The following is a 14,412-nucleotide window of genomic DNA, read 5'->3' on the forward strand; positions in this document are numbered from 1 at the left end:
CCATGTGTCACAAAATTTGTGCCTGCCTTCTGAAACTGTTGCTGCTTTGCTAAATAATATTTCTGAAAAGGATCGATTTTAGGTGACCGAAAGCGCAACGGAAGCTCAAAATATTTTCGATTTTACATGAAAATTTCGGCCACCATATGTACTAGGTGTAGCATATTCAAAAACACAACTATGACATTCATAGGGTGTAAAGGAATCATACCTATCAACCTCTTGAGGTTGATGATGGCTCCAACTAAGGTGTAAACACCTTAGCTCTTGATAGGATGACCTTCTACAAGCTCTCCTCCTTTCCTTCAAAATTAGGCCCACCACTTGCTTAAAAGATCCACCTTACACTTGCACTAGAAAATGTAGGGCATTTGATATGATTCTGGTTAGGCACCGTGTGCAAATGTTTGGGGGAAGATTTAAGATGCGTTGTTGCTTCGGACTTTCAAGCTTGATTGTGATAAAAGATGATGAATCAAGCATATTCAAGCAAGTGGTGGAGTTCAACAAAGAATGCCTGAAGGATCTATAACGAGGGGAAGAAGCAAGAAGTTTAAAGATGCACTTCAAGGACTCATGATGAGCTATCAAGGAAGTCCTACAAGTTTGATGTCTAAATTAGAGGAGGTTGGGAACCATGGGAATAATATTGGAGGTCTTTGGAATGTTATTCAAGTGCAATTGCCGAAGGTCCAGCGCACCCGCGCTCAAACAGGGACCGCACCCGCGGTCAAATTGCCGAAGCTGTAGCGCACCCGAGCTAAAAACAGGGCCGCACCCGCGGTCTTGCTAAAAAAAAAAAAAAAAAATTTTTCTCGAGACTGTACCGCACCCGCGGTCCACTCTGCAGCACACCCGCGGTCTGCACTTCCGTGTCAAAATTGCTAGTTACTTTTTTTTAGCATTTTCACACTACTTTCTTGTTATTGTATTATTATATAATGATTGTATTATTGATGAACGAATTATTGAAGCTTGATATACAAACACTTGAGACTTCTCTCAAATTTGCAAGGCTTGTGCTTTGTGTTTATCAAAATCAAACTTATCGTTTGTCGATTTTTCTTCGCACGGATTGTCAAAACAAGTTCTTTGAAGGTTCGTACGAAATTCGATTGTTATCATCGTTGATATTTGTTGCTAAGTGTTAATCACTTAGAGGTGAATATCACAAATCTTTACTTGTTTCAAAAGATCGGGACAACATAATAGATCCTTGTTTGTTATTGAATTGATGGTGCGATTTCGATAATCGTGTTTGCTATTCATTCGTACTTGGATTCTCATCATTTGGTATCAGAGCTTTGGCTCATTGAAATCAAGAAAGTATCTTGTTCTTCATTTTCAGATCTGTCTAAAAATCAAATAAAAATATAAATATCCGTTCTGTTATCAGATCTGTGTTATCCTTGTGTTTCTATTGTCATATCTATCAAAAACAGAAACAAAAATTCTTCTTTTATCATATTTGTGTTATCCTTTTGTTTCTATTTCAAATCTGTTTAAAATCCGTTCTGTTATCAGATCTGTGTTATCCTTTCGTTTTTATTGTCAAATCTTTCTATATAAGAAAAGAAAAATTTACTGATCACCATAGCCTCAAATACATATTCACCCAAAAGGAATTAAACATGAGGCAAACAAGGTGGATTGAACTTCTGAAAGATTACGATTTATCGATCAATTATCATCCGGGGAAGGCAAATAAAGTAGCAGATGCGTGGAGCCGAAGGAACATTGGAAAAGTAAGCTTCTCTTTTCTATCAGCGCAACCATGCCTTCGAGAAGCAATGAAACAAAGCCAAGATCCCTCCATCACGAAGATTAAAGAACAAATTCAAGAAGGAAAAACCCAAGAGTTCCAGACCGATGAGAATGGTGTTCTCTGGATGAGAATCAACGTTTGTGCGTACCAGACATCAATGGAATTCGGGAAGAAGTGATGTCCGAGGCACATAAGTCGAAATTTTCAGTCTACCCGGGAAGCACCAAGATGTACCGAGATTTGAAAAATAATTACTGGTGGAATGGAATGAAGAAAGGCATAGCTGTCTTTGTTTCCAGGTGCTTAACCTATTAACAAGTCAATGCGGAACATCAACGGCCTGGAGTACTCCTACAACCTTTAGAAATACCAAAATGGAAGTGGGATAACATCTCCATGGACTTCGTAGTAGGGCCTCCAAAATCAAGGCAAGGTCATGATGAGATTTGGGTAATCATTGACAGATTGACTAAATCTGTCCATTTCTTACCGGTTCAGATGAATTAAAACCTGGATAAATTAGCCACCATGTACATGGACAACATAATGAGATTACACGGAGTTCCGGTAAGTATATTATCTGACAGAGATCCAACATTCGTATCACGATTTTGGAAAAATTTTCAAAAGGCTATGGGGACTATAGTCACTCTCAGGACGGCCTTTCATCCATAGACTGATGGCCAAGCTGAAAGGACAATTCAAACCTTCGAGGACATGTTGAGGGCATGTGCTATGGATTTTCATGGAAATTGGAGTGAACACTTCCCTCTGATAGAATTTGCCTATAATAACATCTATCACAGTAGCATCGAAATGGCTCCGTATGAAGCATTGTATGGCCGAAAGTGTAGGTCACCTCTGTACTGGGATGAAGTTAGAGAAAAGGCTATCACTAGACCTGAGCTTGTTCAAGTGACAATTGACAAAGTAGCCATAATCAGAGAGAGACTCAAACAGCTCAAGATCGACAAAAGAGCTGGGCTGATTTAAAGCAAAGACCGTTGGAACTGGAAGTCGGTGAAAAAGCTTATGTGAAAGTCCCACCTATGAAAGGAGTGGTTCGGTACAGCAAGTCCGGAAAGTTAAATCCAAGATATGTCGGACCCTTGAGATACTGGAAAAAGTGGGAACCCTAGCCTACCGACTGGCTTTACCACCAGACATGTCCAAAATTTACAACGTTTTCCATGTCTCACAACTAAGGAAATATGTCCATGACCCGAGTCACATCCTTAAAGTTGCACCGCTGATGATCGAAGGACACCTGAACGAAGAGCTGAAATATGAAGAGGTCCCTACTCGAATAGTGGACACCAAAGATCAAGTGCTGAGACACCGAACAATTTCATATGTCAAAATACAGTAGTCAAATCATACTGAACGAGAAGCAACTTGAGAACTTAGAAGAAAAGATGTGCACTCAATATCCTCATCTCTTTAAAAGATCGAGTTGATCCAAATTTCGAGGGCGAAACTTCCAATAAGGAAGGTGGGATGTGAGAACCCGGAATTTCCGAAGCAAATCATGTAAGAAATAAAACTCGAAATTAAGCTCAAAACTTTAAGCTTAACCATAAAACTCAACAATAAAATTAAAATTTCAGCTAACACGGCTCGAGGGAAGAACTCAAAAGCTCGAGGAGTAGCTCAAAAGGAATCTATGCTAGGAGAAACTGAAATAATCAAAGTGTCTTCACCGGAGGAGTGAAACCCCAACTGATGAACTCAATCTTTTAGCTTAAGGAAACTCAACCTTTCTTGTCCTAAAAGAACCAAAAAGGGATCTAGGAGAAGAGCTAAAGGAATAGGCATAATTAATGTGCAGGGAGTAACCCTTGAGTTGATCAATGTGACCCTTGATTCTTGGATAACCTTTGACCACATTGATGGCTTTTCTTGTGCACCAAGGGGACGGCCATGGGGTGTTGAAAAACCATTTTTTTCACCTATAAATACGGCACTATATGCTGAAGAAACCACACCCGAAAATCCACAAGAAAAATCGGTCATCTCCTCCTCCAAGCAACTCTTGGCCGCCACTAGCAAGAGAGAAGAAGGAAGATTTGCTCCGGCTATTTCGTACAGTGAATTGCTGCTTATACTATCGCGAGGATCCTGTCCAAATTCGGTCACCGTTCGTCCAAGTTTGAACAAGTTCCGTACCGCACTGTAAGTGGGTTTTTGTTATGTACTTTTATTGTAATTTAAAATTTGTGTACAAATATCATGACATGCATGTATGTGTGTCTATTAATATTCTTTTCGGTACTGCACTGGTAAGTTCTGTTCGGTAAATCTGATTATGTGATACACTGTTACAATTCGAATTTGATGTGAGACGAATTGTAATTCTGTCTGGCCCCCATCAGTGGGCATAAAAATGTGTTCTGGTCTTACCTCTTAGAGGACTAACATATTGGGGACAATTTGACCATGGAAAATGAGAAAAGTAATAGGGTTGTGTTTGTTCTGATTTATTCTGAATTATCTGATAACTTTTGTCTCATATTTCAAATTTGATTTGGTTCTGATAAGTCAGTTTAATAAGTCTTGAAATTCTGCTAAAAGATTCTTTAAAATTATCTCTATACGTATCTATGAAAATCGATCGGCCCCCACTTGCTGAGTGTTTCCCAAATCACTCACCTCTAACATCTCTCCTCGGATAAGAATGGGGAAGAATTGAATGAGGAGGAGCAAGCCACGTCTAGGGCTGGTGATCGCACCAAAAGATATAGAATCAAGATTTTGTATTTATTTCGCTTCCCAATTCTAATGTAATTTTTATTCTGTGGTCATTGTAAAGACAATATTTTGTTTTATGAAAAAGACTATTTTTTGGCTAATTGCTACGAGGCTTAATTGTTTTCATGTAAATTGATAAACAATGCCGGATGTCACCGACGCCTCGGTCTCGGGGCGTGACAACTTTTTTGCAAATTTTGTCGACAATGTATGTTTTCAACAACATTGGGTGTTAACGAATAAAGAAACTCGATAGCGTTCCTCAAAGTTTGTGTTAATAATAGAGTTTTGTGACGATATTCTTCTTTTGGAAACCGACTTATATTAGGTATGGCATTGAACAAGAGTACACTTCACTACAAAACAGTGTAAAATGGCCATTGGGTTGCCTACACTCTAGTTAAAGGCTTGCTTCAAATGGATGCTTCACATAGTGGGAATTTCGAGTTGGTCCCAGTGTAGGAATTGAAGCTGGGGATCACATCTGGTGTACGAGGCTCTCTCACTGGATCCAAAGCCAATTGAGGTAAGAATCTTCTGTTAATTAAACTCTATGTTTGTTTTTACCTCATTTTGTTTTGTCCAAAAACAAGAATATCTAATTTACTGTCATGATGAAACATTCAGGGTTACTGGAATGGAGCAGGATGCCACACAAACTACAGTAATCATAAATTATCTTGATTCTAACAGCGATTCGCTTCCTATTCACATGGAGTCTTTGCCCCAAAGCACCCTCAAAAGCTTGCTTTATTAGATCTTTATTGCTTAAGCACTTCTATTTGGATAAAACAGGCTTGTTTAAATGCATGGTCTGCTTGTACCAGGAAAATTTATTATTAATTATTGATTTTTTTCAGCACCAAAAGGAGGGTTTGACTTGATCAAGAAGGCGATTTTGAACCTCTCTCTACGCCACAAAGAGCATATCAGTGCTTATGGAGAAGGAAATGAGAGAAGATGGACAGGAAAGCAGGAAACTGCCAGTATCAACTCTTTTTCATGGGTATGATATGATTGGTACTTCCACGTACATTTTTCGACACCTTAGATATAAGCAAATGGAAAAATAGGCAAACAAATCTTTCTTGAATGCATGCTCATATCGTTTCATAATGATTTGCAGGGAGTCGCTGACTGTAGCTGCTCGATTCGTGTGGGACGTGACACAGAGAAGAATGGCAAAGGTTTGAATATCCCATTTTTCCCTTGTGGACAATATAAAGGAATGTTCTAGTATTTCTCATGTGCTCTTCTTGATAATTACTTTCTTTAGTAAAGGTTTTTTGTAAGATAGACGCCCAGCATCTAACATGGATCCATACGTTGTGACTGCATTACATGCCGAATCTACAATCTTGTGGGAGCCAACGCTTGAAGCTGAAGCTCTTGCTGCTCAAAAACTTGCGTCGAATGTGTAGAAAGCCATCGAACATTGAAGGGAGCAAAAATGCAGCATGGGCTAAATTCAAAAATTCTTGTTCTATATTCCTGAGACCACTTTTGATGTCTGTGAATAAGGACACAAATTGGCAATTCCTCATGCACTCAGAAAAATCGCTGGTCGAGCAAAACTTGCACAGTAAAATCTCCAATAAAAATAAATAAAAATTCAGGCTCGAAATAATCGCAAGTGCACGATGTCAAGTTATAGTAAAACGTATAAGAGTACGAGTATCGATCCCACAGAGATTGATTAGACAAATTTACTTTAAATTAAATTCTTTAATTAATTAAAACGACAATTGAATTACTTATTAACTAAATTAATACTAAAACACTAAATTGAAACAAACACATTAAAAATAATATAAACTAAAATAATAAATAAGCGAGTGTTAGGATCTCGGTTCACCCACCCGTCGTTAATTTAATTAATTAATATCGACACTGATTTACGCTATTGACAGGATTTCCTAAGCAATTAACATACTCTCTCGAGCTATGCTAAACTAATTCTACACGAAAGAATAATAAAATCTCTTTTATTATTTACTAACGGTGAATTGCATGTCGATCTATGAAATCCCTTAGTTTTCGCTCTACTGGACTATGACTACCAACGTGTATCCAACTTCATATCTCTATGTAAATTGTAGATCCACGGATTATGCTACTTCTTCCTATCGCAAGTTATTCTCTCGAACTCACCCACAATATTAGACTAGCGACCGATGCACACGCGTTGCGTGTGTTATAAAATTTTAAATATCATGATTTATATATATAAAATATGATTTAATTATGTTAATTTACAGAACCAATAAAATATGATAAAAAATATTACAAAATAAATTATGTATGTGGGCAATAAATAAAGTATTAAGCATTGAAATGTTTAAATTAAAAAATCATAATTACATGCACAAAACCATGTCATTAAATTCAAGCCACAAATGACTCATATTTCAGGAATTTAGAAACGAAATATACATAAAATCTTCACTTCCATTTACATATCTCTTGAAAAAACAAAGTCGAACTCAAAAACACAAATCCAAGTTCAATCCCTAAAAAACAAAGCAACGGTGCATTTCATACAATGAGTTTGAAAATAATAAAGGTATAAAATAGGTTGATAATGAGAAAATAACTATAATATTAATCAATGGACAAAAGCGTCACATAAAAATTCAGTTTTTGACACCTAAAAATCTAAAAAAAAATCCCAACTTAACGCGACACAAATAGAACCAAAAAGTATAATTCGATAATGTTGGAATGAAATTTTTCAATAAACTACTAATCAGTCAAATAGACTTTTATTGTACATTTTGTCAAGCATTTTATGAAAAATATATTAAAGCTTTAACTTTTAATTATCTTGCTTGGGTTTAAAGTTTCCAACAAATATATACTCTAAATAATTCAAGTAATAGACTCCACTTTAAATAAGTAGAAAATTTTGGAACGGGAAAGAAAATCAGATCATCCTAAGCTCACATTTTTCACCTAGGGTAAAACAGTAGCGGGCCTCAAGTTTGCAAACACTTTAAAACTCTCCTGAAGCTGAAGCAACCCAGTCTCAGGCTTTAGGTGTCTTATTATGAACAAATTTATACCTTCGCATCAAATTGAAAAGGTAACAAAATAGTGAATACGAAGAATGCAAAACAAAAGTACAATGCATTTGCCTTTATATAGACATACTAAATCTCCAATGGCTTCAAGAAGAACATCATAAGATTCTTTTGCAGCAGATAGGGGCTCGTACGGTAAGGGAACTCCAGTGAAATCCAAGGCGGCTCCACCCATTGGCATTTCCTTGAACTTCAACTCAAGTAATAGTCATCATTTTTATCTAGATTGGTTGCATCATGGCTAAAATAAATTTACAGTCCCTTGGTGCAATAATTTCAACAAAGTCAACACACACACAAATTACCTGTTTGGCAACAGAACTTTGAGCTTCTTTGGAGGGAGGGCCAGTAACAGAGACCTTCCAAGGTAAGTGAGGATCGACCAATTTCTCCATCAATGCCTGCATCACATCCTCCGTGGGACCCACCTCCCATTTTTCTGCCACTTATTCGGACTCCAATTCTGAACCTGAAGCCATTGTTTAACACCTTCGGTTCAAACACAAACCCCCCACCCAAAAAGAAGGAAAAAAACACCAACAAAAAATTTAATCATGAAAACTCATCATCAAGAAAAACACCCAAAAAAAAAAAACACACACAAAATTAAATGTAAGAAACAAAGAAAAGTATTGAAAGGGCAACTTAAAAATTGAATATTTGGTCTAAGATCAGGGTCTCAAAGAAATACTATCAAACATAAAACACTCGTCATGAAGAAAAGCCACAAAAACACAGCGTCACGCCTGAATGAAACGACATAAACAACAACCGACATAAACAACAACCCAGAAAACTACACATGAAAACAGTTTTCACCAATCAAAACTTGAAAAAAAGAAAAAAAACAAACAAAAGAAGAAGAAACAAACCGTGTTCTCTTGTATGATACAATAGATTAAAAACATTACAATTCTTATTTTTTCATAAACCGTTACCAGCATTGACGTATTGGCACAATTTGAGAAGAAGATATTATGTTGAAACAAAAATAAAAGCGTGGAGAAAGGAAACTGATGCGTACAGATAAGATAAGAAACTGGTTTGTATGATGGAAATGTTGCAGGGTGGTGGAAGCGTGATAAGAGGAAGGGTAGTGCCGTGAAGTTGATAATTAGCTTTCCCACCGCTTCCCCATTTCCTAAATCCACTGCAAAATAACAATTAAATTGAAATAGATAAAACCAACCAACAAAGATACACAACACAGAAGTGCAGTAATAACTAAGTTTTTAGCACATTGGCATTCGAAACCTTTGTAGCTCAAGAATTAGTCACACCTTTAGCGGTGTAAACGTGACTTGAGATACTTGATTCATGGACGGGCAGTATTTCTCTCGATGAGTTCAACATTCTATTAAATATTTCGCAAATTTTCCACACAGAATCATTCCAACTCACACTGCAAGGACTGGAATAAATTCTCAGAAACTATAAATGATATCAACGGGATAGATAACTTAATCTAAAAAGGCATATCTGAACAGCACTCGGTTACATATGCCCGTGTAGAAAGCAGTATTTTAAATTCATCTATTATTCCAAAAAGATATTCAGATTTCTTTAGTCAGCCAATCATATCACCATTCTTAGTAGCAGAAGCAACGAATCAGATGGTGGTCATCCTCCTTAGTCTAAGATTCATAAAATCCTTGTAATTTTCCTGAGCAACTGCTCCGAGGACAACCAAGAGTAGGGCACTCGTAAAAGAAATAAAAGATCTGCAAAAAATGTTTATTAAAAAAAATAGGAAAGAACAAAATAATCAACTCACCAGGGCCATGGATTAAAATGGACCAAATTGTCACTCTTTAAATCTGTAAAAATCTCAAAATACGGCAAGATAACCTTCTGCCCAAGGTTTCATTGAAGGTAAAAGGCATGGAAATGAAAACAAAGTGTTTTTTCGCCGACAAAGTTGAGCTGAAGAAGGTAATAGCTAACCATAAGTTAAATTATGTGTGCGTTTGGATGCCGAAGCTTCTATAAAAAAACCAACAAAAAATGCTTTTCCAAAAAGAGTTGTGCTCGGTTTTTTTCCCCTTGAAAAAAGGCAATTAAAAAAGCCACAGACCTCAAAATGTATCTAGGTTTCTGCTTCAACTTTCTTAAAAAAAATTCACCATTCTATTGAGTCTATTCATGCGTAGATCTGCCTTTTTTTAAGAAAAAGAATAAAAGCTTACAGACCCAGCAGGCCAGCTTAATAAAGCATTGTTTTAGATCACTTACTTCTGCATCCCAACCGGCCTAATAACAACAAAACTCAGCATTCATATAACACATGCACAGTGGGAATAAACTTATAGACCAGACCACTTCTCGAAATTACCAATAGAGAGAGTATCATAGTGATAATGTCCAGAACAAAATTATGGTTAGTTAATAGTATCACATCAACACACACCTACTGAAAAGCGAATAAAATACAAAAAATAATAAGCCGTTAAAGCAGTAATCAGAATAAAATAAATTTAAAGAGGAAAAAAATTGTAATCACCATAGGATGTTGCAGCAAAACCATCGCCGCTATGGAGGAAGGGCTGGAGTTGGGGCGTTCGAAGGACACTAAGAAGAGGATGCTGGCGTCGAGCGTCTCAACCAGCTGCTCGAAGTATGGAGGAAGACCTATACGGTGTCCGAGGTGATACAGCAGTAATATAACTAAAAAAATTTAAAGAGGAAAATAATTGAAATCACCGTAAGGTGTTGTAGTCAAACGGCTGCCGCTGTGGAGGAGGCGCTGGAATTGGCGTGTTCGAAGGACACTAAGGAGAGGATGGCTGGTGTCCAGCTTCTCAACCAACTGCTCGAAGTGTCGAGGAAGACATATACGGCATCCGAGATGTCGTCAATCGTGGACGTATTTTATATCTTCCGAGAGAAAACAATTTTCTCAGTTTTTAAGTGTGCTCTATACAGAGCGCTGGCCTCGGCAGCCGTGCTTTCCGGCAAGCATTTGAAACTCCACTTCAATGCGTTTGTTTTGGAAGGGAAGAAGCGGAGGCAACGTGGACGTGTGTTTAGATTTTCTGAGAGACAAAATTTTTGAGTTCGTCGGGGTGCTCTACAGGCGCTGGCCTCGGCCGTCCACTTCAATGCGATTGTTGTGGAAGGGAAGAGGCGACAATTTGAGTGTGAGGGAAGAAATAATCTGATTGGATCTTGAGAAAACGTGGAGATATGGAGTTAGGAAATAAATAATCTGATTGGAGATGTAGAAAGAGTGGAGAGATGGAGCGAGGGTAATTTAGGGAGATTGAAAAACAGACCAAGACACCACTAATTAGTTATTCTAATATGTTTAACTTTAATAAATAGTAAAAGATATTATTAAAGTTAGCTAGGCTTTAACAATTCAATGTAAAATAATAGCACAATCAAGAATGAATCAAAAGTCGAGAATTAAATAATCAAACAACGGTTCGGGGTCGGATCCCCTAAATCCTAACTACAATAAAAGAGTAAAGAGAAAACGCTGTTGAGTTCTTGTTCCGATTCCGTTGAGCTATCGCCTGCTACAGTGCTCTCCCTTCCAAATCGCGGCGCCTCTTCTCGTGTATTAGGTTAGGTGGTTTTATAGAGTCCATAAAATTTGGAAACAAATCTTCTCGGATTTCGTCGCTCGCTAGGGCGGCCACTTTTGACCGCTGGGGCGAGTGGTTCTCGAATAAAAATCCTTGGCCGCGTCTTTGGTCTCGCTGGGGCGGTCACTTTTGACCGCCCTAGCGAGAGGTTCGCGCAAATACTCCTCGGCTGGATTAAAATGCTCGCTGGGGCGGTCACTTTTGACCGCCCTAGCGAGGCATTCTCGCTGCTCTGCATATAAAATCCCTCTTTTTGGTCCAATTCCTACAAAACAACCACAAAATACACGAGATTAGCCAAATGCTAAATAATGCTAAATGAATGCTAAATTAAACTAAACAAACTAATATAATGCATGAATGCGACTCAAAACTAACACTAAAAACACGTAAAAATGAGTCCTATCAATCGCTTCAACGCAAGTTGCTGGGATTGGTTTTCTTGAATATCTTAGGCAGTCTTTCAATATTTAACGTTCATGTGGAACTTATTTTCTTTGTTGAAAGGACTAAAAGTTCAGATGTCTATTTCTTCAAGTTTCATGTTCGTGCTGGAAATCGAATCGACGCCAATGAACCATCCGTCCGTGCAAATTGTTTTCAATGGTACTAGTCCCGGCTAATAGGCGTCCTATTTTTTTACTTGTGGTCAGTTCTAGGAAAGAAATTTGAATAATTGGATTTCAAATTTGAAATTCATTGTCATGTCCGGAAAAATTACACATCGATAAGTCCTAAATAATTTCAAACTCATGGACTTATGAATCAAGCAAACATGTTAACGCTATCCTCGGGTAAAGAGAGGGCACAACTTATTGAACAGAGGTTTTAAGACAAACACCTTCGATCTATATATGTGAACGTGTTTCAGCCGCAGAGCCATTGGCTCGGAAGGTGTGTTTAGGCATGTCTCAAACCTCTAATGAACATTTCATGCGCAAAGGCACACCAAGTAAGAAAAACCATAGAAAACAACTCCTCAAATGGCACAACTCAAAAACTGTCATCCAGTTTTGAAGATTTGAACTGAATCACGAACGAAATGAATATTAACCAACTCGGACATGAATGGAAGTGATCTAAAGGTTAAAGCAGCCTTTGGAATCTTAATTCTCAATAGCAGAGCCCCCGAAACACAGGGATGTCTTTGCTGCAACGGATCTGTTCATAAGATTAAGAATTTGTTGCAGACTAAACTTGTTATCAAATTTTCCCTTTCCTAACTTCTTATGCCCTTCATAATTCAAAATCAATCTGCACATTTGGTTGTTGAACAAAGCAAGATACTCAAAGTAACGCACCAACATCAGTTTCGACGAAAAGTAGAGAAACCTATCTTGCAAGCATTATAGCATAGAAGATAAAACACATAGAAATGCAACCCACTTTATTATCCATTATATCATACCAATACTACCGACTAGCGCAGAGCACGCCAATATATAGTATGTACATTCAAGCAAAATACTTCCCTAACGAAAAATAAAAATAAAAAGATGGATTTCATCCGTTGGTATCATGCCATATCATTTGGCATAGCTGGTATATGAAACCAATGCACATAATGAAAGTATAGACTGGAAAATTAAAGGCCACTGTGATAATCAACAATCGCAAATCAATGGCTGGAGTTCCCGAAAATCTGAAGGATGCAACCAATATCATGACTTGATATGCTCGTCGTCGTCATTCTCCACATCCCAAGTAAGCTCTTCATCTTGTTCAGCAGCACTTAACCGTTTTCGCAAATCAGCCAAATTACTGGTACTAGAGCTCCCATGATCAGTGATCTTGCCCTCATCACCACTGCCAAAAGCAGCTTCTATCTCATCCCACCCAACGTAATCCTCATCGAACCGCTGACTTGAAACCACTGAAAAATCACTTTCTATTTTTCCTTCTGAGCCCTCTTTGTCATTAGATTTCAATCTCTCCTCTAAACTCTCCTCACCGGCAGAATTTTCACCTTTTGACCAAGATAAACCAGCTTCATCCTCATCATCCCTTTCCACTCCTTTCTCTCCACTTTTCAGCTGTAAAGTGTGCGCTTTCTTTTCATTATCCTCCATATCTTTGTTCAACTCATCCTCTTCAAATCCAGCTCTCCCTTTGTTATCATCATTGTCATCGTCATCAACATCCCAGCTCAACTCCTCTTCCTCCTCGATAGCTCGTTTCACAAACCTCGCTCTTGCTTCCTCGGCTTCAATAACCTTCTGTACCTTATAAAAATACAGACACCAAAAAGTCTCCTCATCAACTTTCTTCGGCACAACCTCGTCATAAATTTCCCCGATCACCCCATTTTCCTCCACCAATCGCTCGATTTCCCCACCCTTTTCCTCAAGTCTAAATCCCATTTTCCACTCACTATAATCACTATCCTCCACCTCCTCACAATATGTCTTAACACTGCATTGTAAACTACGAACCATAGCATCTATTCTACTGTACGGCTTAACATTTTCACTAAATCCCAAATCTTTTCCGTAGTTCCCATTATCCCCGGCATCACCGCCAATTTCATCGAAATGGGCACCGAAAAAACCACCTTGAGAAGCTAAATTCAAATCTTTAGTAATAATCTCGGAGACGGTGGAGCCCACGTTGTCAATTGCCTGTCCCACAGCTTCAAGTGACTCCTGAGCAATAGCGGCGCCGGACTCAAGCCGGGACGGTAAGTTTTGAACGGCTCGGCTAGCGGCTTGCCGTATAACTGACGTTTCCTTCTTCAAGCCAGAGCTAAATTCTTGGATATCTTTATAGTAATTATCCAAAAGGGTTTCCGATTTAGACGTTATGGCACTGAAAATGGTTGACCCAAATGCCCATGGGTTCGATGGCGGGTCGAGCTCAGAAGGAGACGTGGTTTGAGCATCATCCGGTGAAGTGGAGGTGGAAGTGAGTGAAGGGGAGGGCGTGGGATCCGAGAAGACTGATTTGAAGAAATCCATGGTGAAATTGAATTGGGTTTTCGAATCAGTCGATGATTGAATTCAATTTCGGCTGTCGAGTTACACGCACAGGGCAGGGTGTCGAGTCAGATTGAATACTTTCTCAAAACCGAAGAAGAAGAAAGCATATGCGCAAATATAATAATGCGATCGAGATGTGTATCGACGGTTCTATTTTTGTGGATGCATCCTAATTTTACACGAACACACTTTCGTAAAACATTGAAATGGAAATATATTTTCATAAACTGTTTCTAAATAAGAAAAAGAAGAGAAAC

The 14,412-nt window shown here is 38.2% G+C and overlaps 1 protein-coding gene, 1 long non-coding RNA gene and 1 pseudogene across 11 annotated transcripts; 1 reads left to right on the top strand and 2 right to left on the bottom strand.

Moving 5' to 3' along the window:
• Positions 1–2,299: 2,299 nt before the first annotated feature.
• On the top strand, positions 2,300–6,260 carry LOC140827176 (glutamine synthetase, chloroplastic-like; annotated as a pseudogene).
• Positions 6,261–6,695: 435 nt separating this feature from the next.
• LOC140827481 (uncharacterized) lies at positions 6,696–10,478 on the bottom strand. 10 transcript variants are annotated; one of them, XR_012116977.1, is made up of 6 exons: positions 10,094–10,478; positions 9,178–9,314; positions 8,874–8,995; positions 8,618–8,743; positions 7,899–8,062; positions 6,696–7,814 (listed from the first exon to the last, which is right to left on the bottom strand). It is a non-coding gene; the product is annotated as an uncharacterized lncRNA (long non-coding RNA). The 10 variants fall into 10 exon arrangements; XR_012116974.1 differs by lacking the exon at positions 9,178–9,314 and adding an exon at positions 9,368–9,516 and having other exon boundaries at positions 8,874–9,004; XR_012116976.1 differs by lacking the exon at positions 9,178–9,314 and adding an exon at positions 9,368–9,410 and having other exon boundaries at positions 6,698–7,814; positions 8,874–9,004.
• Positions 10,479–12,841: 2,363 nt separating this feature from the next.
• LOC140827177 (uncharacterized) lies at positions 12,842–14,134 on the bottom strand. Its single transcript, XM_073189795.1, has one exon. It carries the CDS (start codon positions 14,132–14,134, stop codon positions 12,842–12,844), a length of 1,293 nt encoding a protein of 430 aa, XP_073045896.1.
• Positions 14,135–14,412: the final 278 nt, after the last annotated feature.

Source organism: Primulina eburnea, chromosome 3, assembly GCF_022965805.1.
Source record: "Primulina eburnea isolate SZY01 chromosome 3, ASM2296580v1, whole genome shotgun sequence".
NCBI lineage: Eukaryota > Viridiplantae > Streptophyta > Magnoliopsida > Lamiales > Gesneriaceae > Primulina > Primulina eburnea.

Coding starts and splice junctions, on each gene's coding strand:
- LOC140827177 (XM_073189795.1), bottom strand. CDS start 14,134: ATGGATTTCTTCAAATCAGTCTTCTCGGATCCCACGCCCTCCCCTTCA.